The sequence below is a fragment of the Myotis daubentonii genome, chromosome 1, assembly GCF_963259705.1.
Source record: "Myotis daubentonii chromosome 1, mMyoDau2.1, whole genome shotgun sequence".
NCBI classification, from domain to species: Eukaryota; Metazoa; Chordata; class Mammalia; order Chiroptera; family Vespertilionidae; genus Myotis; species Myotis daubentonii.
In genome coordinates, this window is record NC_081840.1 from 169,484,506 (window position 1) to 169,507,509 (window position 23,004).

At 35.6% G+C, this 23,004-nt stretch overlaps 1 protein-coding gene and 1 pseudogene across 11 annotated transcripts in view; both read right to left on the reverse strand.

Moving 5' to 3' along the window:
- The window catches only part of SMARCAD1 (SWI/SNF-related, matrix-associated actin-dependent regulator of chromatin, subfamily a, containing DEAD/H box 1), a 90,766-nt gene that overhangs the window by 26,173 nt on the left and 41,589 nt on the right, over nt 1-23,004 (reverse strand). For all 11 annotated transcript variants that reach the window (XM_059665279.1, XM_059665329.1, XM_059665309.1 and 8 more), the window contains 2 exons: nt 21,509-21,894; nt 11,743-11,942 (listed from right to left, as the gene is read on the reverse strand). In XM_059665279.1, the coding sequence (XP_059521262.1) occupies nt 11,743-11,942; nt 21,509-21,894 (586 nt within the window). The remainder of the gene's footprint in view (nt 1-11,742; nt 11,943-21,508; nt 21,895-23,004) is intronic.
- Nucleotides 14,698-17,271, reverse strand: LOC132227088 (large ribosomal subunit protein eL34-like; annotated as a pseudogene).

A 23,004-nucleotide genomic window follows, 5' to 3' on the forward strand; every position in this document is an offset into this window, starting at 1 on the left:
AGCTTTTTATCCGTCCTCTAAATTTCCTGTTACACATCTTATCACAGGGAAAGGGTCTGGACATAAGTATGGCATAATACACAGTTAATGGTTAGATTCTGAAATCAAAATACCACTATTAGAAAAGGGGTAAAAGACGTAGGACAGAATGATAGCCTTCTTAAATCAAAATCTATGTTTCAACAGTGCAGAATATATCCATAAAACATTTCTTATTTGAAAAAATGAAAAGTATAGGCAGGGAAAATATCAGCAGTACTGCTAAAATCTTTATAGTTCATTTTAAAGTTCATTACTTTTTGGACAAAACATTTTTTCTATGCTGCTTGCTACAAAAGTAATCATAAATAAAACATATTGTAGATATTTTAATTTCCAGATCCAAATGAATTCTTTCTACTACAGTAATGGTGAGAATAAGTTCCAGTATTGGAATGTTCACAGTATTTCAGTCACTTTGCTGTGGGCTTCACATGCATTATTACTTCATTTCATCTACATTATAAAGTAGATGCTATTATCATCTCTTTTTCCCAGATGAGAAGTTCTCTAGAACTCAGAGAGGTAACTTGTCCAATGTCATGTAGCTAACCAAACCCATGTGTGCAGTGACAGAGCCAGTATCCAATCCAGGACCGATCCAGTGCTCAGCTCCTAACCATTAAACAGCAAATATGAAAGAGTTTTTTCTCTCTCTCTCTCTGACCCACCCACTCTATGATCAAAACTGAGGCCTCATGTTATTTTTGAATCATTCACAATGCTTAAATCGTCTCACACACATGGCATGGAAGTGATGAAACGTGATGAGGTTGGCACACTACTTCACTTATAAATGCATTCAAGGGTGAACATGCTATCCCAATGTAAATCACAAAGAGCCAAAAAATACTCTTAACAAATAAACAAAAGTTACTGAACTTCTTCATTATCAACACATGTTGAGAAACAAGTCTATTAAAATATTTTTCACTACACATAAAACTTTAAAAAGTGATGAGGAAATTTTAAGAATCTACTACATAGAATTTTTCATTCAAATAAAATGGTTTCATCCAAAATCACAATGCAGCTCTGACTGCTGTTTTGATCAGGACATTAAGTTACTTTTGAAATATTTGTTTTAAAAGTATAAGTATTGGGTGATGGACACACAGTACAATATTCAGATCTTATAACATAGAAACCTATACCTGAAACCGATATGTTCATGTTGACCAATGGCACCCCAATCAATTTAATAAATATTAAAAATACATTTTTAAAAAATATTTCTAAAATAAATAAATATAAATATGTATGTACGTATGTATGTATTTGTGTGTGTGCATATTTGCACCTCTGCTAAATTTATCTAAATTACAATTAGGGGAATCCAAGATGGCAGCCTACGGGACGGCAGGCTGCAAGATAGTGTGTAAGAGAGTGAAAGGAGACTGCATGGATGTGCGGGGAGTGTATTTGTGAGTGAGGGACAGCTATATTCCACAGGACTGTTAGGGACTGGCGGACCAGGCTCCCCTGGCCGGGCAACCTCCACTACTGCTGAAATCTCTCCCAGAGTAGCCAGCTATGTCGCAGAGACTGTGCCATCTTGAAGGGGAGAGCGGCTGTGATCGGAAGCCCAGCCTTACCTTCAACTGGGAAGACCTCAGATACCTCCTGGGACCCTACAACCACATTGCCCAGGGACCAGCTACCTCAGCTGCGAACCCGCAAACTCCGAGACTCCAGCCTCCCCAGCCGCCTAAAAAGTTTGCCCAGAGGGAGACAAAGTGCCACTGAATACTAGGACAGGCCCTGCGCCTTCCCACAGAGCAGATAGAAGGAACACCTGAACCAAACAACATGCACCCAGAATTGGTGAATTAAATATAGCTGGTAAGGCAATCTGTGGATGGAAAAGTCAGAGATTGCCTAGAGCAGCCGTGGGCAAACTACGGCCCGCAGGCCGGATCCGGCCCATTTGAAATGAATAAAACTAAAAAAAAAAAAAAGGACCGTACCCTTTTATGTAATGATGTTTACTTTCAATTTATATTAGTTCACACAAACACTCCATCCATGCTTTTGTTCCGGCCCTCCGGTCCAGTTTAAGAACCCATTGTGGCCCTTGAGTCAAAAAGTTTGCCCACCCCTGGCCTAGAGAGAGCTCTGCCTCCTCAGATTCATCTGGGGATTTGTTGTTTGGGTGTTTGTTGTTTGCATTTTTTGGATTAATTGTTACTGGTTGTTTGCATTAATCTCAGAGTGTTTGTTGTTTGCATTTTTTTGGTTAGCTGTTGGTTTTTTGGAATTTTCTCCACATAGAAATATATTTTTCCCCCTTTTTTCTTCTCTTTCTTAGATTTTTTTCCTTTTCTCAATATCACTTTTGCATTCTTTTCTCTCCCCTAATTCTCTTTGCCCTGGTGGTCACCTTTATTTGGGGTTATTAGTATCGGGAATACATTTGTGTTTGGTGCCCTGTGCATTGTGTTTTGTCATGTTGTATTTTGTGCCTTTAAGTCAACGCAGGAGAGAGAAAGAGAGAGCTCTCTATCTCAGAGGAGTGACCACGGGGAGACAAAAAACAGCCCACATACTAAAGAAAAGGAATCACCAGAAAGGGAAGTAAATGAAATGGAGGCAAGCAATATTATCAGAGAAAGAATTCAGAGCAATGGTCATAAGGATGCTGAAAAGGATGGAAGACGAATTCAACAATATATGTAAGAACCAAAAGGAAATGAAGAAGAACCAAGAAATGGAAAATGACATTGCTGCAATAAAGAACACAGTAGAAAGCATCAACAGTAGACTAGAAGAAGTGGGGGACCGCATCAATGAGCTAGAAGACAAAGTAGGAAAAAATACCCAAGCAGAGCAGCAACTGGAAAAAAAACTTAAAAAGTATGAGGAGAGCCTAATGGAACTTTGGGACAGCATGAAACGAAACAACATCCGCATAATAGGGGTCCCAGAAGGAGAGGAAACTGAGCAAGGAACAGAAAACCTGTTTGAAGAAATAATGACAGAAAACTTCCCTGATATTGGGAAGAAGAAAAGACTCACACAAGTCCAAGAAGCTAACAGAGTCCCAAACAAGATGAACCCCAAAAGACCAACACCAAGACACATTATAATTAAACTAGAGGCCCAGTGCACAAATTCAGGCACAGGTGGGGTCTGGCTGGCCCGGCCCCTATGGGTGCAGATCAAGGCCAGGCCTGTCAGGAGGAGGACACGGAGGGAGGTTGGCTGGCTGGCCAGGGGGAGGGGCTACAGGCAATTGGCAGGCAAGTCACGCCCCTTATTGGGGGGGGGGCAAACTGGGGGTGGGGCTGGCTGTGGGGAGGGGCTGTGGGTGGTGGGATGGCCAGCCCTGCCCGATTGGTGTGTGGGGTACCAACTGAGGGCATCTGGCTGGGGAGTGGGTCCACGGGCCAATCGGGGTGGTAGGGGCTGATCAGGGGCGGGGATGGCTGGGGGGAGGGGGCTGCAGGCAGTTGGACGGCCGGTATTGCCCCTGATCGGGGGGTGGGGGGGCAATCTGGGGTGGGGCCAAGCAGGGAGAGGGGCTGCAGGAGGTTTGCCAGCTAGCCCCGCCTCCTATTGGGGTAGGGGGGCAATCATGGGCGGGGCTGGCTGGGGGAGGGGCCGTGGAAGGTTGGCTAGCCGGCCCACTCCCAATTGGGCCGGTTCGCTGGCCGCAGTGGGCATCATAGCTACCAGTTGTTACGGTGTTCTGGTCGCTGGTCTTTTATATATGTAGACTGACAAACCAACAACAAAGTAAGAATCTTAAAGGCTGCCTGAGAGAGACAGAAAGTTACCTATAAGGGATCTTCCATCAGACTATCGACTGATTTCTCAACAGAAACACATCAGGCCAGAAGGGAACAGAATAAAATATACAAAGTCATGCAAAGCAAGGGTCTGAATCCAAGAATACTGTACCCAGCAAGTCTTATCAATCAAAGTGGAGGGTGAAATCAGGAGCTTCACAGACAAAAAAGGACTTAAGGTAGTTTATTACCACCAAACCAGCAATGCAAAAAATGCTAAAGGGACTGCTGTAAAAAGAAATAGGAAGGGAAGAAGGAACACAGGCATAAAGAATAAAAATGGCAACGAACAAATGCCCCAATCAAAAGACATACGGTAACTGAGTGGATAAGAAAACAAGACCCATATAACTGCTGTGTACAGGAGACCCACCTCAGAACAAAGGACTTACACAGACTGATGGTAAAAGTATGGAAAAAGGTTTTTCAAGTGAATGGAAATGGAAAAAAAAAACCAAACTGGGGAAGCAATACTTATATCTCACAAATTAGACCTCAAAGTGAAGGCCATAACAAGAGATAAGGAAGGCCACTTCATAATACTAAAGGGAGCAATTCAACAAGAAGATATAACTCTGGTAAACATATATGCACCCAATACAGGAGCACTGAAATACAAAAAAAACTTCTGGAGGATATCAAGGGAGAGATTGACAGCAATATACTCATAGTAGGGGACTTAATACTCCACTACACCACTGGATAAATCCTCTAAACAAAAAATCAGCAAAGAAACATCAACCCTAAATGACTCAGTAGATCAGATGGAATTAATTGACATCTTCAGAACGTTTCACCCCAAAGCCACAGAATACCATATACTTCCTTCTCAAGTGCACATGGGTCATTTTCAAAGATAAACCACACATTGAGACACAGGCAAAATCTTTTCAAATTCAAGAGGATAGAAATTATATCAAGCATCTTCTCAGATCACAATGGCATAAAACTAGAAATCAACTACAATAAAAACAATGAAAAATATCGAACACTTAGAGGTTAAATAGCATGCTATTAAACAATGATTGGGTTACCAAAGAGATCAAAGAAGAAATAAAAACCATCCTGGCAGCAAACGACAATGAAAACACAACAATCCAAAATCTATGAGACACAGTGAAAGCAGTCCTGAGAGAGAAGTTCATAGCTCTACAGGCCTACCTCAAAAAACAATAAACAATGGTAATAAATTATCTAAACCTACAACTCAAAGAGTTAGAAAGACAGGAACTAGAAAAGCACAGCGTAAACAGAAGGAAGGAAATAATAAAGATCAGAGCAGAAATAAATGACAGAGACCAAAGAAACAATACAAAAGATCAACAAAAACCAAGAGCTGGTTCTTTGAAACGATAAAGAAGACTGATGAACCTCTAGCTAGGCTCACCAAGAAACAAAGAGAGGACCCAAATAAACAAAATTGGAAATGAAAGAGGTGAAGTAACAACAGACCCCACAGAAATACAAAGGACTGTAAAAAAAAAACAACACTAAATACTACGAACAACTCTTCTCCAACAAACTGGACAAACTCGACGAAATAGACACATTCCTAGAAAAATACAAGCTTCCAAAAGTCAATCAGGAGGAATCAAAAAACCTGAATAGGCCAATAACTACCAAAGAAATTGAAGCAGTAATCAAAAATCTTCCAGCAAACAAAAGCCCTGGTCCAGATGGCTTTACAGGGGAGTTCTGCCAAGCATTCAAAGAAGAACTAAAACCTATCCTCCTCAGACTATTCCAAAAAATTCAAGAGGAAGCAACACTTCCAAGCTCTTTCTATGAAGCCACCATTACCCTAATCCCAAAGCCATATAAAAGACACCACAAAAAAAGAGAACTATAGGCCAATATCTTTGATCAACATAGATACTAAAATCCTCAAAAAATTCTAGCAAATGAATTCAACATTACGTAAGAAAGATCATACACCATGACCAAGTGGGATTTATTCCGGGGATACAAGGATTGGTACAATATCTGTAAATCAATAAATGTGAAATATCACATAAACAAACTGAGAGAGAAAAATCACATAATCATAGAATTGATGCAGAAAAAGCATTTGACAAAATCCAACACCTTTCTTAAAACTCTCAGCAAAGTGGGAATAGAGGGATCATAACTCAACATAATAAAAGCCTTATGTGACAAACCTACAGCCAACATCATACTCAATGGACAAAAACTAAACTCATTTCCCCTAAAAACAGGAACAAGACAGGGACGCCCACTCTCACCACTTCGGTTCGATATAGTACTGGAAGTGCTAGCCAAAGCAATCAGACAAGAAAAAAACAAATAAAAGGCATCGAAATTGGAAAAGAAGAAGTAAAACTGTCCTTATTCACAGATGACATGATACTATACATAGAAAACCCCAAAGCCTCCATCAAAAAACTACTAGACCTAATAAATGAATTTGGCAATGTAGCAGGATACAAAATTAACACCCAGAAATCTATGGCCTTTTTATACATCAATAATGAACTCACAGAAAAAAAAAAGAAAAAACAAAAAACAAAAACAACAACAACATCAAAAAAACAATCCCATTTACCATTGCACCAAAAAAATTAAGATACCTAGGAATAAACTTAACTAAGGACATAAAAGACCGGTATTCGGAAAACTACAGGGCATTGAAAAATGAGATAGAGGAAGACATAAATAAATGGAAGAACATACCATGTTCATGGATTGGTAGATCAACATCATTAAAATGTCCATACTACCCAAAGCAATCTACAAACTCAATGCAATCCCCATTAAAATACCAATAGCATATTTCAAAGATCTAGAACAAACTCTCCAAAAATTCATCGGGAATAAAAAAAGACCCCGAATAGCCACAGCAATCCTGAGAAAGAGGAACAAAGTTGGCGGGAATACAATACCAGATATCAAGCTATACTACCAAGCCACAGTTCTCAAAACTGCCTGGTACTGGCACAAGAACAGACATATAGACCAATGGAACAGAACAGAGAACTCAGAAATCAACCTAAGCCATTATGCTCAATTAATATTTGACAAAGGAGGCAGGAGCATACAATGGAGTCAAGACAGTCTCTTCAATAAATGGTGCTGGGAAATTTGGTCAGATACACGCAAAAAAAAGAAAAAAATGAAAGTAGATCACCAACATGCACCATATACAAAAACAAACTCAAAATGGCTAAAGGACTTAAACGTAAGACAGGAAACCATAAAAATCCTACAAGACTCCAGAGGCAGCACAATAGCAGACATATGTCCTTAAAGACACAGCTCCTAGGGCAATGTAGACTGAGGAGAAAATAAACAAATGGGACTACATTAAAAAAAAAAAAAAAAAAAGCTTCTGCACAGCAAAAGAAACCATCAACAAAAAAACAAGAATGCCCACCGCATGGTTGAACATATTTTCAATGATATTTAAGATAAGGGTTTAATCTCCAAAATTTACAGAGAACTCATACAACTTAACAAAAAGAAGATAAACGACCCAGTCAAAAAATTGGCAAAGGACCTAAATGTACACTTTTGAAAGGACCTAAATAGACACTTTTCGAAAGAGGACATATAGAAGGCCCAGAGACATATGAAAACATGCTCAAAGTCACTAATCATCCGAGAGATGAAAATCAAAACAACAATGAGATACCAGTTTTATGTCCTGAGTGTAACAGCACTGCTGAAAATACTGCCACATCATTGGTGTGTATCCAAACTACTAAAATATTTGCATCAACATAGTATTTTGAATTAGTCAAACTAGACCTGCAGTATAGATTTGCATTCATACCTATCAGAATGGCTATCATCAACAAATCAACAAACGACAAGTGCTGGCGAGGATGTGGAGAAAAAGGAACCCTAGTGCACTGATGGTGGGAATGTAGACTGGTGCAGCCACTGTGGAAAACAGTATGGAGATTCCTCAAAAAGTTAAAAATGGAACTCCCATTTGACCCAGTAATCCCACTTCTAGGAATATATCCCAAGAAACCAGAAACACCAATCAGAAAGGATATATGCACCCCTATGTTCATAGTAGCACAATTTACAATAGCTAAGATTTGGAAACAGCCTAAGTGCCCATCAACAGATGAGTGTATTAAAAAACTGTGGTACATCTACCAGTACACAATGAAATACTACACCACTATAAAAAAGAAGGAACTTTTACCATTTACAACAGCATGGATGAACTGGAGAGTATTATGCTAAGCGAAATACGCCAGTCAGAGAAAGATAAATATTACATGATCTCACTCATATGTGGGATATAATGATCAACGTAATTTGATGAACAAGAATAGATCCAGAGACAAATGGCAGGGGAGGGAGGGGTTAGAGAGCAACCAAAGGACTTGTGTGCATGCATATTAGCATAACCAATGGACACAGACACTGGGGCGGTGGGGGCTTGCCCAGGGTGGGAAGAGCTGGGGGGAGGGAGGTGGTCAATTGGGGAAAAAGGAGACATATGTAAAACTTTAGACAATAAAAAAAAATCATTTCTGAAAAGTAAGAAACAGAAACAGGAGTACATACAATGTATTAAATTTGAGTTTAAAATACAGAAAAATACAGGGCTACAGAGCCTGGTTTTAAGTAGTTCATATGAAACAGATTAAGGATGCTAGTTGACCAAAGTTTTATGTCCTGTGAGTGTAACAGCACTGCTGAAAATACTGCCACAACATTGGTGTGTATCCAAACTACTAAAATATTTGCATCACCATAGTATTTTGAATTAGTCAAACCAGACCTGCAGTATAGATTTGCATTCATACCACTGTCAAATGGTTTCATAGCAACTGTGTAGGAATAGGACAGGGAACAATTCTGTCCAGTTGAGGGAGAAGAACATCAAAAGAACCTTGTTAAATTTAGCCCAGAAAAACAGAAAACATTTTATATTAAACATTGATAAATCTCTTCAGTTAAAACAGTTTAATAAATTTTAGATAAACTACCACAGCTTGAGAGATGGCTACATATCTATGATAGGAATAAAAAAAGGGGAAATACTGAGTTTTTTCTCTTTTTCCCTCATATATTTTAACTTTAGGCAATTTTAGTTTTGACATTTTAAGGTAAAGATTATGAATGTAGTGATTCTGAGATACATATGAAAAATCTTATTTTCCCTGCAAAGATCTTATTTTTAATGAGGAGTTATGGTATGTCTGTATTTCCTTGATTTCTTAATTACATAAGATGGCATTTTCCATCTTATGTAATTCATATAAACTTATAATAGGAAAATAAACACAATATAATTTTGCTTCAAAGTAAATTTTGCTTCAGAGATTTTGTTTTTTTAAGAAAGAACTTATTCATGGTAGCTTATTCATCAGCACAGTCTAACATTTTCCTTGTGCTAATAAATCCTTTCCCAAGGCAAAGAAACTACTTCTTGATTCCTGGCTAGTATAACAAGTAAAAGTGCTTGTCCAATTCCTACCTTGGTTAAAGACAAAAACCAAGACAACAAATTTCACCCCCTAAAAGTGCATCTATAAATATTCTATAGATAATATTTATAAAGGTTTTTAGAAGTTGTACCTTGGACTACATCCAATAAAAAACTTTTTAAAAAACTACTTTTATCATCTATTAAATATTCCATTAAAAATCCTCAGTCTAATGGAAAGGGCAATTTATTACCTGATCTTACGATTTACAAACAACAGGACTTTGTAAATGTGGATTTAAGAAAAAAAAATTTTAAGTGATGCAATAAAGCACTCGATTTTTTAAGCTCCAAATTATGATAAAGTAGACTCAACTGGGCAAGTCTTGTAGAGTGAAGAACTCCCCATATCCAATGCTGTAGAACAAGAAGGACCAGCTCCAACTACACTTTTAGGAGATGAATTTGCTGACTTGGCCATAGTTCTTTCTATGCAACAGAGAAAAGAGCTTCTTTGTGGGAACTGCATCACGTTTCCCTACACACCATCCCATAGCACCCTAGAAGGGCACAGAAAAGATTGTAGCTTACTATTAAAGGCCAGTAACCACTACTTGACTTTTAATTAACCAATGATCAGCAAATATGCTCTGATCATGAACTTAGAAAACTATCAAAAGAAGTAAATAAAATCATCAACTAAGGTAATTAATTTTAATGAGACCTTAGTCTTTTTTTTCTTAATTCTCACCCGAGGATATGTTTATTGATTTGAGAGAGGGGTAGGGGAGAGGAAAACATTGATCAGTTGACTCCCATACACACCCCGACCAGGGATTGAGCCCGCAACTTAGATATGTGTCCTAACTGGGAATCAAACCTGCAGCATTTTTGGTGTACAGGATGATATTCCAACCAACTGAGCCACCTGGTCAGGGCCCTAGTGCTACTCTTATTAAATACTTATCAGAAATATACTGAACAGATGTACCTCATAATTCATTCTAACTACTCTCTGATTTTTGGAACTTAGATTGTTTTCATGTTTTCGCCACCTATAAATATCATCACAGTACACAATTTTGCACATTTTTAAAAAAAGGAAATACTCTGAACATTCTGAGTCCCTAAACCACTTAAAACTTAGGGTCTACTTTTTGCAAAAATTATAACAAGGTATTTACTAAGAGTAACAGTTTGGGGGAATAATCTTTCCTTATATAATCTATTTAATGAAAGTGCCCTTTTCATTTTTGATGTGGTTCTACCCTAAAAAAAAATTTTTTTTTACAAATCTGGGCTACTGAAAACATTTAATTATATGTACAGGATATTTTAACCATTTCATTTTATTTATGACTAAAAATAGGCCCTGGCCGAATAGCTCAGTTGGTTAAGTTGTCCAGATATGCCAAATTTATGTGCCAGATCAGGGCACATACAAGACTCAACCAATGAATGCATAACTAAGTGGAACAACAGATCAATGTTTCTTTCTCTCTCTTTCCTTTCATTTCTCTCTCTCTCATTCTAAAAATTAAAAAAAGAAAGACATTAAGCTAATACAGAAATTTTTACATTGATGCAATTAAGCAGCTGATTTTTTAAAGTATCAAATTATGGAAAGGCATATCTAAAACCACCTTTTCAGTGCCTGTGATTATACACTGAGTGGCCAGATTATTATGACCGGCCAGATTATTATGACCACCCCATCAGTACTTTGTTGGGCCACCTTTTGCCTTCAATACTGCGGCAATTCTTCTTGGCATTCACTCCACGAGATGTTGAAAGGTGATGTGAGGAATCTGACACCATGCCTGATGAATAGCACTGTCCAGTTCTGTCAGATTTGATGGTTGTGGAACCAGCTGCCTGATGGCTCTTTTAACTTCGTCCCACAAATGCTCAATTGGATTGAGATCTGGTGATTGTGGGGCTGCCTAAGCAAGGTAAAGTCTCCCTCATGTTCTTGAAACCACTCCTGTACAATACAAGTACCGTGGCATGGTCCATTGTCTTGTTGGAAGAAGCCATCTCCATTGGGATACTCCATCAACATGATAGGATGAACTTGATCAGCAATGATACTGAGGTATGTTGTGCTATTCAGACGTTTATAATGATCTGGCTCTCTAGCAACTTCAGCGTGAAATTATAGCTAATTTGCCTACAAATGTCAGGTGGTCATAATATCTGGCCACTCAGTATATATGAAATTATCAGTAATCAAACAAGGAAAACCTAGGTCATATAAGACCATAATATTTCCTCTAATTTATGGTATGATGGAGTAAAATATCCTAATTGTGGGAAGGAGGGAAGTCAATGGGAACCAAATAATATACCACTTATATGTCATATAAAAAACCTCGGGTTTCCCTTTTAACATTATTAGTTTTCATATCACTTCCACATTTAAGTTCCCTAGGCATATTATAGAAACAAATTCAGAAATTATATACAACTGTGGTGAAAAAATGAATAGGTGTGTACAACAAATATTACCTTTGATTCAAAATAGAGGGTTGTTCTATGTTCCATCCACCTCCATTTCCAGTGAGCATGGTAACTTGTTTCGTCAATTTATTTGAAATATCTTCACATTTGTTCATAAGTCTTATAACTACATCTCTTTCTTGGATCAATGTTTTACAGTGCCATATCAAATCTTCTGATAAGCCATTAGTTTTGGACAGCTTTGTGAACTATGGCATGAAAAGAAAACAATTTAACAGTTCAGATCTAGTAAACAGAAAGCCAGTATCATTTTCTTTCTTTTGAGGAAAAAAGTTTAATTTAAAATTTTACTAATGACCTTAATCAAGTTCTAAGAAAACCTGATTCTTCATGTTTACATTTATATTCCTGTTTCACTTTGACAATCCTGTGACCTCCAACATAGCACACTGACATACAATATCTTTCTCTCCAGAATACACAATTCTACACTTGTAACTGTGACTCTGCTAGCTGTTTTCTTATAATGTCTCAAGTTTTGTCTTTAAAATCTCAGATTCACCTTTATTACCAAGGTAATAACACCAAATATAATAACTGCATACCTGATCTCTTGCCATTTTTGTGACTTCCTATGACTATGACATATTAGTAAATGATTAATCTTCCTAAAATATATTTTCTCCTACCTATCATCAGTACAATCCCTAAGCTTTCAAAACTCCAATTATTTGTTGTCACTTGATATTTTACTCTTAAGCTTAGACTATTACTTGGAAAGATAATGCATGAATCAAAAGTTAACTATGATCAATTCAATAATTGGATAAAACATTTTCCAAAAATTAATTTCAATACAACACCTGTTTTAGTCAAAGAATTTCTTCAAAATGTATTTGTACTTATTTTTCTAAAGGACACAATGAATACTGTAAAAGCTATATTAGAATTAAAAATTTTCCATATAGGTAGTTAAAAAAAATATGCCGAAAAACATTATAAAAATCCTTAGTGAAAGCTTGTTGGGCAAAAAAAAAAAAAAAAAAGCCCACAATCCAGAATGGAATAAAGAAAAATAAAGTAAAATCACTGATAGGATAAAACCACACATGATTTTGATTCATGTTAATCTTATTTAGCATATTCTTTCATGTTATGAATCACCTTAATAACTCTAATCTCTATGAATTTATTTCTAAATTCAAAGAGAATCTCAAGCAATAGAGATTAAATGCTTATAAGATATACTAAGATAATTTCATAAAAATGCAGTTTATAAAAATATACATTTTTCATATCTAGCCTAGAATAAGTTGGCAAAAAAGAAACTCTCCAATCTATTTGAAAACCAATGTACTGCAGGGTTAAAAATAAAAATTTACCATTTCACAAAATGGCATTGTGAAATATAAAGTTATTTGCACACTACTTTACATTTTCACAAGGAAAACATTCATAATCACAATGTGACCTCCCACTCTGTGCTTTCTAGAGAAAAGATTTATATGTAAACAGAAGGATATATGAGATTCAGTGCCTTGAAGATTTTAAGGGGGTTCCATTAGAACAAAAAACAATCTCATGCCAACAGTGGTGTGTGTGTTTGTGATGTATATGTGTGTGAAAGAACCAACACGAATAACTAGGAAGTACAGGAAGAACATGCATTCTGTACTTTTTATGTGCTAGAAACTACTAGATGCCTTTTATTCACTAACATTAAATCCTCACAGCAATTACAAGATCAGTCTACCAGCTCTGGATCAATAAAGCAAAGCTTCAATTTTCAAGGTGACAAAGATAAGAGATTCTAAAATCCATGTTCTTTTCTTTGCACTATAACTAGTACCTTCCTAAATAATTAAAATTTAAGACCTTAAAGTTAAACAAACAAAAATAAAAATAAAAACTTTTAAACTATAACCAACTGCCATTTATTATGTTCTTATTTTTAGCAACTACTACCCTGACTGGTGAAGGTACCTGGTATGTAGACAATAGCCCCTATCCTCATGTGGTTTATGGTCACCGGAAAAGACATGCAACAAAAAATTTTTAGTTTTAACAACTGGTATTATAAGGGGGAAAACAAATTTAATGGGCACTTTTTCACAAGGAGACCAATACAATCTAGCATCTAGGAAGTCCTTTCAGAGTAATAAACCCAGAAATAAGAAAAAACCGTTTTGACTCACAGAAGATCAATTCATTAGGACAGAACCTAGAAGTAAGAGATAAGCTAACATTACAAAAAAGGAACAACCAGACACTAGTGTCTCCTGATGAAACAACACAACAACAACCTTGTAATAGTACTGGTGGGAGCATTTAACCTTTTAATTATAACTTCACAGAAATTAACTGGTTCAGAAAAACATGTTTGTGTTAAACTATACCAGGGAGGTTTAACCAGAAAAGTCCAGACTGGGAAGCTATAGAACAAATGATGCAGTTTTTTTCACCAAAGATATTATAGGAAAAGAAAGAGATAGGTGGATGAGGAACCTACAGGTTAAAATAGTTACAAAGGCCTATCAAACAATCTCAATATGTGAACCTTATTTGGATCCTAATTCTAACTAACTCTAAAAAAGACAAATATTTATGACATTTATGAGGAAATAGAAATTTGAACACTTGAATGGGTATTTTCTAATATTAAGGAATTATTGATGACATTTATTAGGTGTGACAATGTTACTATGGGTTTAACGGATAAAAAACCTTTTTTTGAGTATGTATTTAAATTTTTAGGGATAAAAACTGAAGTCTGAAATTTGCATATAAATAGTAAGAGATGGAAGGGAGTAGATGAGGGTATAGACAAAACATCAGCTGGTACTGAAGCTTGTGATGAACACATGGGAGGTTCATTATACTATTCTAATTTTTATGTTTTAAATTCTTGTATGGGTAATGAAGTACAATGGTCTAAGTTTCCCACTCTCCGCCCCCCCCACCCCCCCCTACAAGCCAACCAACATTAGAGATGATCAAAATTATTGCTGCTAGTTTAGAATTTAGGTCTATCTGGTAGCGAGTGATACACTACACTGTCCATGAATGTAAAAAGTAGATAGATTTTCAAGGAGAAAGTTTGAATGATGAATCTAATAGGATTCGGTTAAGTTATGCATGATAATACACCCAAAACATCAGGAGTGTAAATAAGACATAAGTATATTTCTCTGTCATACAAAAGAGGACCTGAGGAAGCAGTTCAGATGTGGTACAATAATTCCAAAATCAAGAATTCTATTTTATTCTTCAATATCCTCAATATGTGGTTCTCATCACAATGACATCTCAACCAACAGGAAGAAGGGATCCTTAAAGAACACTTTCCAAAAATCGTAATATATTTATGCTTACATCCTATTGCAGTGACAGCGAACCTTTTGAGCTCGGCGTGTCAGCATTTTGAAAAACCCTGACTTAATTCTGGTGCCGTGTCACATAGAGAAATTTTTTGATATTTGCAACCATAGTAAAACAAAGACTTTTATTTTTGATATTTATTTTATATATTTAAATGCCATTTAACAAAGAAAAATCAACCAAAAAAAATGAGTTCGCGTGTCACCTCTGACATGCGTGTCACAGGTTCACCATCACTGTCCTATTGGATAGAACTTTGCCAAATTACCACAAGGGAAGCTGAAAAATGTAGTCTTAATATATTGTGGGTAATATGACCAGCCATAAATCTGTTTAAAAGCCCTGAGGGGTTTAAAAAAGCGAGAAAAATGGTTTCATCAAAAAAAGTTTCACACAATATGGCTCGAACTGATATTGGAGAGAAGCAGAAAACAACAAATGGCATATACAGTACTTTCAATGCAAAGTATTGTGGGTATCTAAAGCTAACGTTTTCCAAGAGCTTAGACTTCCCTATGGGTCAGTACCATAATTATACACACTTACAGATGAAGAAATAGAGAAACAGAGAGAATTTGCTTAAGGTTATATAAATTACTAGAACATGTCAAAACTGGGATCCAAAACCAGGCTATTTAGCTCCACTGTATTATTCACCCACCCCCTGGTAAGTCCTTACAAAACCAAGGGAATAAATGAAAAGACATGCATGAAATTCACAAACAAGAGATCCAACACAACAGAGACAATAGGATTCCTTAGGTTGTCAAGGAAATGAGATCTCAAGGCCATAGCTGATCAGCTTGCCTATAACACAACCAGTCTAATTCAAGGCAGTTCAATAAGACACTAAAAGACACTTCCTCAAGAATATAAAACTGACAGGATACCTGAGGTATCTAAAGACTGAAAGTAAATTTAGACAGCTGGGGAGGAGTTTAGAGTTGAAATAGTAAGTACACAGAAAACTAAGCAAACAGAAAAACCAAGGCAACTAATAACTAGAGAAAACAAAACGGTGAGCAAGGAAATAAAGCAATTATGTAGTATATTACATGGCCCAGCAATGAGAAGCATTTACATAGTCATAACAATGTAGATACTAAAAAAATATCTCTAAGATTACATATTAACTTATATTGGTTGGGTTGGGGAATAGGAAATGGGCATGTGAGGTGAGACAGTGAGAAGGGAGCTAATCCTACAATAATATTATGATTTATGTTATATCAGCTGATAAGGACTGCAATTGAAAATAAAAAGTAGGAATATGTTTTTATATGGGTTTTTTTTTTTTTTTGTATTACCTAGAAAAAGTGAAAAAAGTTATTTGTGGTATAAAAAATAGGCTGGGGACGGGAATAGATATGGATTTGGGGGGAGTACAAGCCTATTTTTTTTAACTTGTTAATCTAAATAGATGCATAACCCTGGCTGGCATGGCTCAGTGGCTGAGCGTCGACTTATGAACCAGGAGGTCACTGTTCAATTCCCCGACAGGGCACATGCTTGAGTTGTGGGCTCGATCCCCAGTATAGGGAGTGCAGGAGGCAGCTGATCAATGATTCTCTCTCAATATTTGATGTTTTGCCCAGGCCAGCATGGTTCAGTGGTTGGGTGTCAACCAATGAACCAGGAGGTCATAGTTCGATTCCATGTCCAGCACACGCCCAGGTTGTGGCTCAATCCTCAGTGTGGGACGTGCAGGATGCAGCCGATCAATGATTCTCATCATTGATGTTTCTACCTCTCTCGCTTCTCTGAAATCAATAAAAATATATATATAAATAATAAATCAAAATACTTTTTTAAAATCCTAATTTTTTTCCTTTTAATTGTTTTTATTACTCAAAAAAGCTTCATTTTTTAAAATTTATTTAACTTTCTGACTCTGTTTGTGCCTTCAACACTTTCACAATGATTTTCTGTCCTCAATAAGGAAAGCATGCTTGATCCAGTCACGAACACACTTAGTACACATGGATCCACCATAGGCCCTGTTGACTTGTTTTTTCCTTTTAGACAACCTCATTAGAACTTTAGGTCTCAAAGCACAAACTCCGAAAAGTTGGCCTGGGCGAAATGCAGATTTGGGTGCTTTCCCAACCTTCTTGGTATAAAGGTAAACAATTCTATTACCAGGTTTTGGGACAGCCTAGTGTAGGACAGCCTCTGACAGTATGTCAAATGCTGGATCATGGCGAATGCCTGAAGTCACAGTCTCCGGAAGAGGAAAAAAAAAAAAGCTAAAACCCTAATACTTAATTCCCACAATTCCTTCACTAAGTACATGTGTATGTGGCAGGATGGTGGGGGGGGGGGGGGGAGGGGGGCAGGGTAAGAGAAGGTCTAAGAACACTCTTATTATTCTTTTACTATTCTTTGAAGACATAAAGAATTTAACAATCCTGCATTTAACAATCCTGTAAGTTACTTAGCTTCACCAAAATTTTTTTAAGAAATACAAAGTATTCTGTAAATACAGGATCTACTAGTAAATTTAAGTTATTGGTAGCATAGAAAATATGATCCTATTTACATGTTAAATATAAAAAGGTATGTATAAATAGATGAATGCCAAATAATTAAGTGGTGGGTATCTTTGGTAGAATTTTGACTAAACTTGACTTTCTTCTTTGTTCTTGCAAGTACTCTTTCAATTTTAGACAAGGAAAACAAATCATTCTTTTAAAAAATGGTAAAGCTATTTTTCTAGGAGGAAGGGAAAAGAAGTAATTGCTATTTGCTGGAAAATTAATTACATAAAAAAATAGTATCAATATAGCCCTGGTTACTACCTCTTTGACAAAAAACTCAAGTACCACTCTAAGAACTTTTTTCCTTTCAAAATAGCCATAAACTGAAGTACCTCTCTCTTGCCACAGTGTGTCACTCTTACAGCACAAAAATTTTTTAAATTTCTATAGGAAGAGGGATATTGTTTACAAGTAGATTTGATTCCCCACCTAACAAGTAACAGTCTTGAAAACAGAGTACTAATCTTATTCATTGCTATAAATACCTGGCACCAGCCTACAAAGTACTCAGAATAAATTTATCATAAAAAAAGTTTATCAAACTCATAAAAATTAAAACAAAGCTGAATACTGTAATCTTCCACTCTATCAGGAAGAGAGCAGTAGGCATTACAATACTTCACGTGACAAATTCAGACAGAATTTTATACTACTGGGAAAACAAAGCAGAAAAAGAAAGCCTGTGGTCTGTGGTCTATGTTTCTAGTAGATCGGAATAGCTCAATGAAGAGCTTAAATAAACTAAAAAATGAACTCAACCTAGGTTGCCTGGTTAACAATCAAGAAGGAAATCTATTCTGATCTAAACGGTAAGGAGGTAGATGCATAAATGAAGCTTTCAGGCTGAGCTATTCATGAATCAGTTACTCATGAATAAAGTATACAGATGCAATGTATAGACATAATTACATCTCTAACCCACCTTATACAAGGCTAATAAAAAATTCAGTAAGTAGTTGGTGAACTGATGCCATCAAATGTGTAAAATTTGGCAATAAAAATCCCAATTTTATCACATTAACAGTACATGTTTTAAAACTAGTGACATTTTTGGCTTGCTGTATTTCCAAAGTCTACATGATTTAATGATGTGGTTTCTTATAATAAGCATATACTTTACTGCTATTAAGCTGAAAAATAAGTAAAATGAAAAAGTTATAAAGAGAACTTGCACAAACAATATTTAAGTTCTGATTAAAAAAAAAAATGGGTATAATGCTGAAAACAAACAACCTCATCTAATGCACTGATTTTTTGTTAAATAACCAAATTTTCCTCATGTAAAGTGAGTGTGACTAGTATATCTAAGATCATTTTATTTAATTTTTTAAGTGCAATTCTCTGAAAAGAAAGTCCTAACAATGATGCACAACTTTTCAAATAGCTTTTGTTTTAAAAGGCAGTGCTAACATAATTTTCACATTCAAATTATTTTTAAAATAAGACAGTGAAATACTAATGGTTCCATTTAACCCACCAATGTTATAGAGACTTCAGTTTTAACCAAAATCATAATTAAAATGTATGTGTGATTAACTTGTTGGCTTAGTAGGCATTTTAATGAAATATTAATAAAAGTTAATAAAAATTGCCAAATTCCAAATCCTTAAGACTAAATAAGCTTCAACAATAATGTTAAGAGTTTACTAGACTTTTACATGCTATTCTTACTATACAGGGTGGGGCAAAAGTAGGCTTACAGTTGTTCATATGGAAAATAATGCAATAATTGATAAATAACCATCCAAGAAAAAACTTTCGCATATGCACAACTGTAAACCTACTTTTGCCACACCTTGTATAATGTATTGTAGTTTCCATTAAGTATGCCTGAGTAACATAATTAAAATTTTAATTAATTCTCATAGGAATTTCTTAAAACAGCAGCTATGAAAACAAAGTAAATGTTTTCTTCTTTTGTTTCATTTTAAAGCTGTTCACAATTATACTATTAAACCTCTTTGATTAATAGGGAAAGAGTAAATTATATAGCTTTTTACCAAAATATTCGACTTTTTCCTTTATAATTTTAAGATATTAAATTGCCCTACAACCAGTCATATTCAAAATTTTAAAGTAATTGAAAGTATAAACTTACAGGTTCTAAGCCAATTAAAACTCAAAGCTTATATATACTGACGTGCTAATTTTAACTGTTCATTTAAAAAGCATTTTCATTTTCCTACTTTTTTCAGAAAAGCCCTGAATTACTGAATTCAAGTAGCAAATTTACTTTTTAAATGTTACATAAAATAATCAACATTTACATGCATAGCTAGCAAAAAATAGTCTTTGTATTCAACTTTTAAAAAGGGGACAAAGTTTAAGTAGGTAACACGCAATCTCATGTTAAGACTAATTTAAACTATGCCAATTAATTAGTAGGGGAACTATGCTTTTTACATGTTAAGTTGCTGAATATTTTAAAAAGCATCTGGCACATACAACTGGTTTAATTTACTGTTATTATAAGATATTTGGGCAAGTAGTTACAATGACTAAACACACTAGTGCGGATAACTGCATTCCTTATTAAATAAGCTAGAATCCCAACAAGCCTGAGCAACAGCAACCCTGCAATAACAGAGGAGATTATTAAAGATGAAAAGAAATTAAAAAAGGAAGAAAAGATGAACAAGAAAGCCCTTCAGCAAATACTTAAACAAATAAATCACTCAGGCAAAGCTGAACATGTTTGAAGGGCCTGCTTTGACAGATGTTTTCTGCAAGAGCAAAGGCTTCAGGCAAAACAAATGACTTTTTTTCTAAAGCTGAGAAATACTAGTCATTTAGTTTCTATATTTTTCATCTATTTTAATTTTTTAAAACATGCTTTTACAACCATTGTTTAGGAACCTTCCGATAACACCACTTCAAGACATTTGTCAAGGGAACTTATGCTCATATAGGTTTGTCACAAGTATAAAATTAATCACAAAAGCAACTTCTCCCTAAGTTAGCGAATAAAAACTTCATAAACATTTATAAAGCATCAAGAGTCAGTTTATCTTCTAAAACTGTAAAAAATAATCCATATCGCTTTCACTGCAGGGCCTATATACAATTCATACTATAAAGTCCACATTCTCACAAAAGTTGAAGCAACATTTTAAAAAGACAGGAGTATGAATAAGATTTGCTGATTGTTCACATTTATAAAACTCATAATACAAGTATTCTGACTAAAACTTGTTTATAGGAAATCAAATTCCAGAAAATGATCATGCAGAGTGTACTTACCAGTGCTTATGCCTTCCCTTCCCCTAACGCTTGAATTCTAGGCTTCCACACTTTTCTATCTTTCCAATTAAAAACGCTGCAGCCTGATATACTCCATAAAATGGCCGCGTTGTTTAACCAAGAAAAACATGTTAGAGCTGTCACTTTTAAAAGAAAAAGAAAATAAACAATTGTTTCTTTTGTGGAGAAGCATAAAACACCTAGGCTGGCATCTTGAATTATGGAGCTCCCCTGGATGTTGCTACTGCTCTTCACGTAGTTGCAGTAAAATTTCTGCCACATTCTTGCTTTCTGCATGGTGTATCAGCAGTAACAGATCAGAACAGGCTAGCAAACAACTCCTTTCTAAATGTAAGCTCTAATTTCTTCTTCTGCAGTGAAATGAACCAAGTTTCTATGCAAAAGAATGAGTGACAGTATGCCCAGCCAATCAGCTTGGGTTTTTTTTTCAGGAAAATCACCCCTTAATTCATTCAAAATTAGGTCATATGACACTATTTGAAATACTATTGGCTTACAATGAAAGTAATGTTTGCCTCTACAGAGGATAAGGCCACCCATCTATGCTTCCCTGGGCTGAAGACACGTTGAGTATAAACGGTACTGTGAATTAAACACACACACACACACACAGGGGGAGATAAAGAATGTAGCCTTACCAGAGCTTCCCAACTATTAAAGGGCCGGAGTTCTGTTATCTTCTGAGCCTTTTTCTGAGAACACTGAGGAATCAAAGTAAGTTCAGCAACTGAAGCATCTTGAAGGAAGTGAAGAATTTTACCTTTATAGCCATCCTCCATCACTTCTTCACCACTACTATAGTCCTCATCTAGTGAACTACCTGCCTCAGAACCTGAATCATATTCAGAGTCTTCAGTAACTCTCTTCGGATTAAATACATTTTTTTTACGTTTCTTGTTAAAACCATTTTGTGCTTTCATGGCATATTTCTGTTTTAGTTTTGCTTTAGCTATACTTTTAGGATAATTTTGACTTCTTGAAGAAACTTCTTTTCCATTTGGAAACTCACTTTGTGAAGCATATTCTGTGTACAAAGACAAAAATAACTAAATTACAATGATATAAATTAAACGATGTAACACTTCAAATGAGAAAAATATTTAAACATGTGTATCTTTCTTCTGAATACAAAATTCAACTACAAATTATAGTTAAATCTTGATACACACTGAAGAGAAATACCGAAGTACAATTTGAAGTTATTCATAAGTTAAAATAATTAGTTTCAAAAACAGGTGATAACTTCTTTTTCAAAGTGTATTAATTATAAATCCGCATTTTCTAACAAAGGTCCTGAAAATATAAATGGCAGCTTCATACCCACATGTCCCAGATGTTACTTTGCAGCCCATTCCTATGCCAACACTGATGGGTATAGCAATAACAAGGTTCACCCAAATTAAAACCTTCCATATTATAATTAATTTTTCCCTTACCACCTCTAAGTAATCTAAGTTTATTATTACTTAATAAAAAAGTATTTAAATATATTAAAAGGCACCACTGCTTTATCACTGATCAATAAATCATATTCCAGATTTCTAACATGCCTGTGATTGAAGGTACAATTTTAATGTACCAGTAAGAAAATATGTACCAATTAGTTTTTACACAAGACTTTATTATTTAGAATGTTTTTGTTTTACCTACTCAAAGAGCATTTAGACTTACACACTGATTATCATACGCCTTCATTCTTGTGCATATATTAAAAAAATAAGCAAGATAAATAGGGTAATTTCTTCACCTCATAACCTATCTCTTCTGAATCAATTTTCTGACTCAGAATTGGTGATATCAGTGGCTTACTTTACTCCACACAATATCATTCTCTGTGCCAACGAAAGCATTTGTAGTATAGCCATTCTTAAAAGAAATCATTTTCAAAACAAGAAAAACCTAAAGCCAATTATAAAGAGCTAGTATACTTAATTCTTGCTTAAGGATGTTAACTAAACATGAGTGATTCAACTCTGCCCCACTACTTTTCATACACTATTTGGTTCCTAAGGTTAGTGTTCCACCAGACTTTCTTCCATGCCAGTGATTCCCATCTTTTAAGTTTCTGATATTGGTACTTTTGACATTCATGCAAGTGCAGGCTAGGACTTCTACATTACAGTGACACCATCAA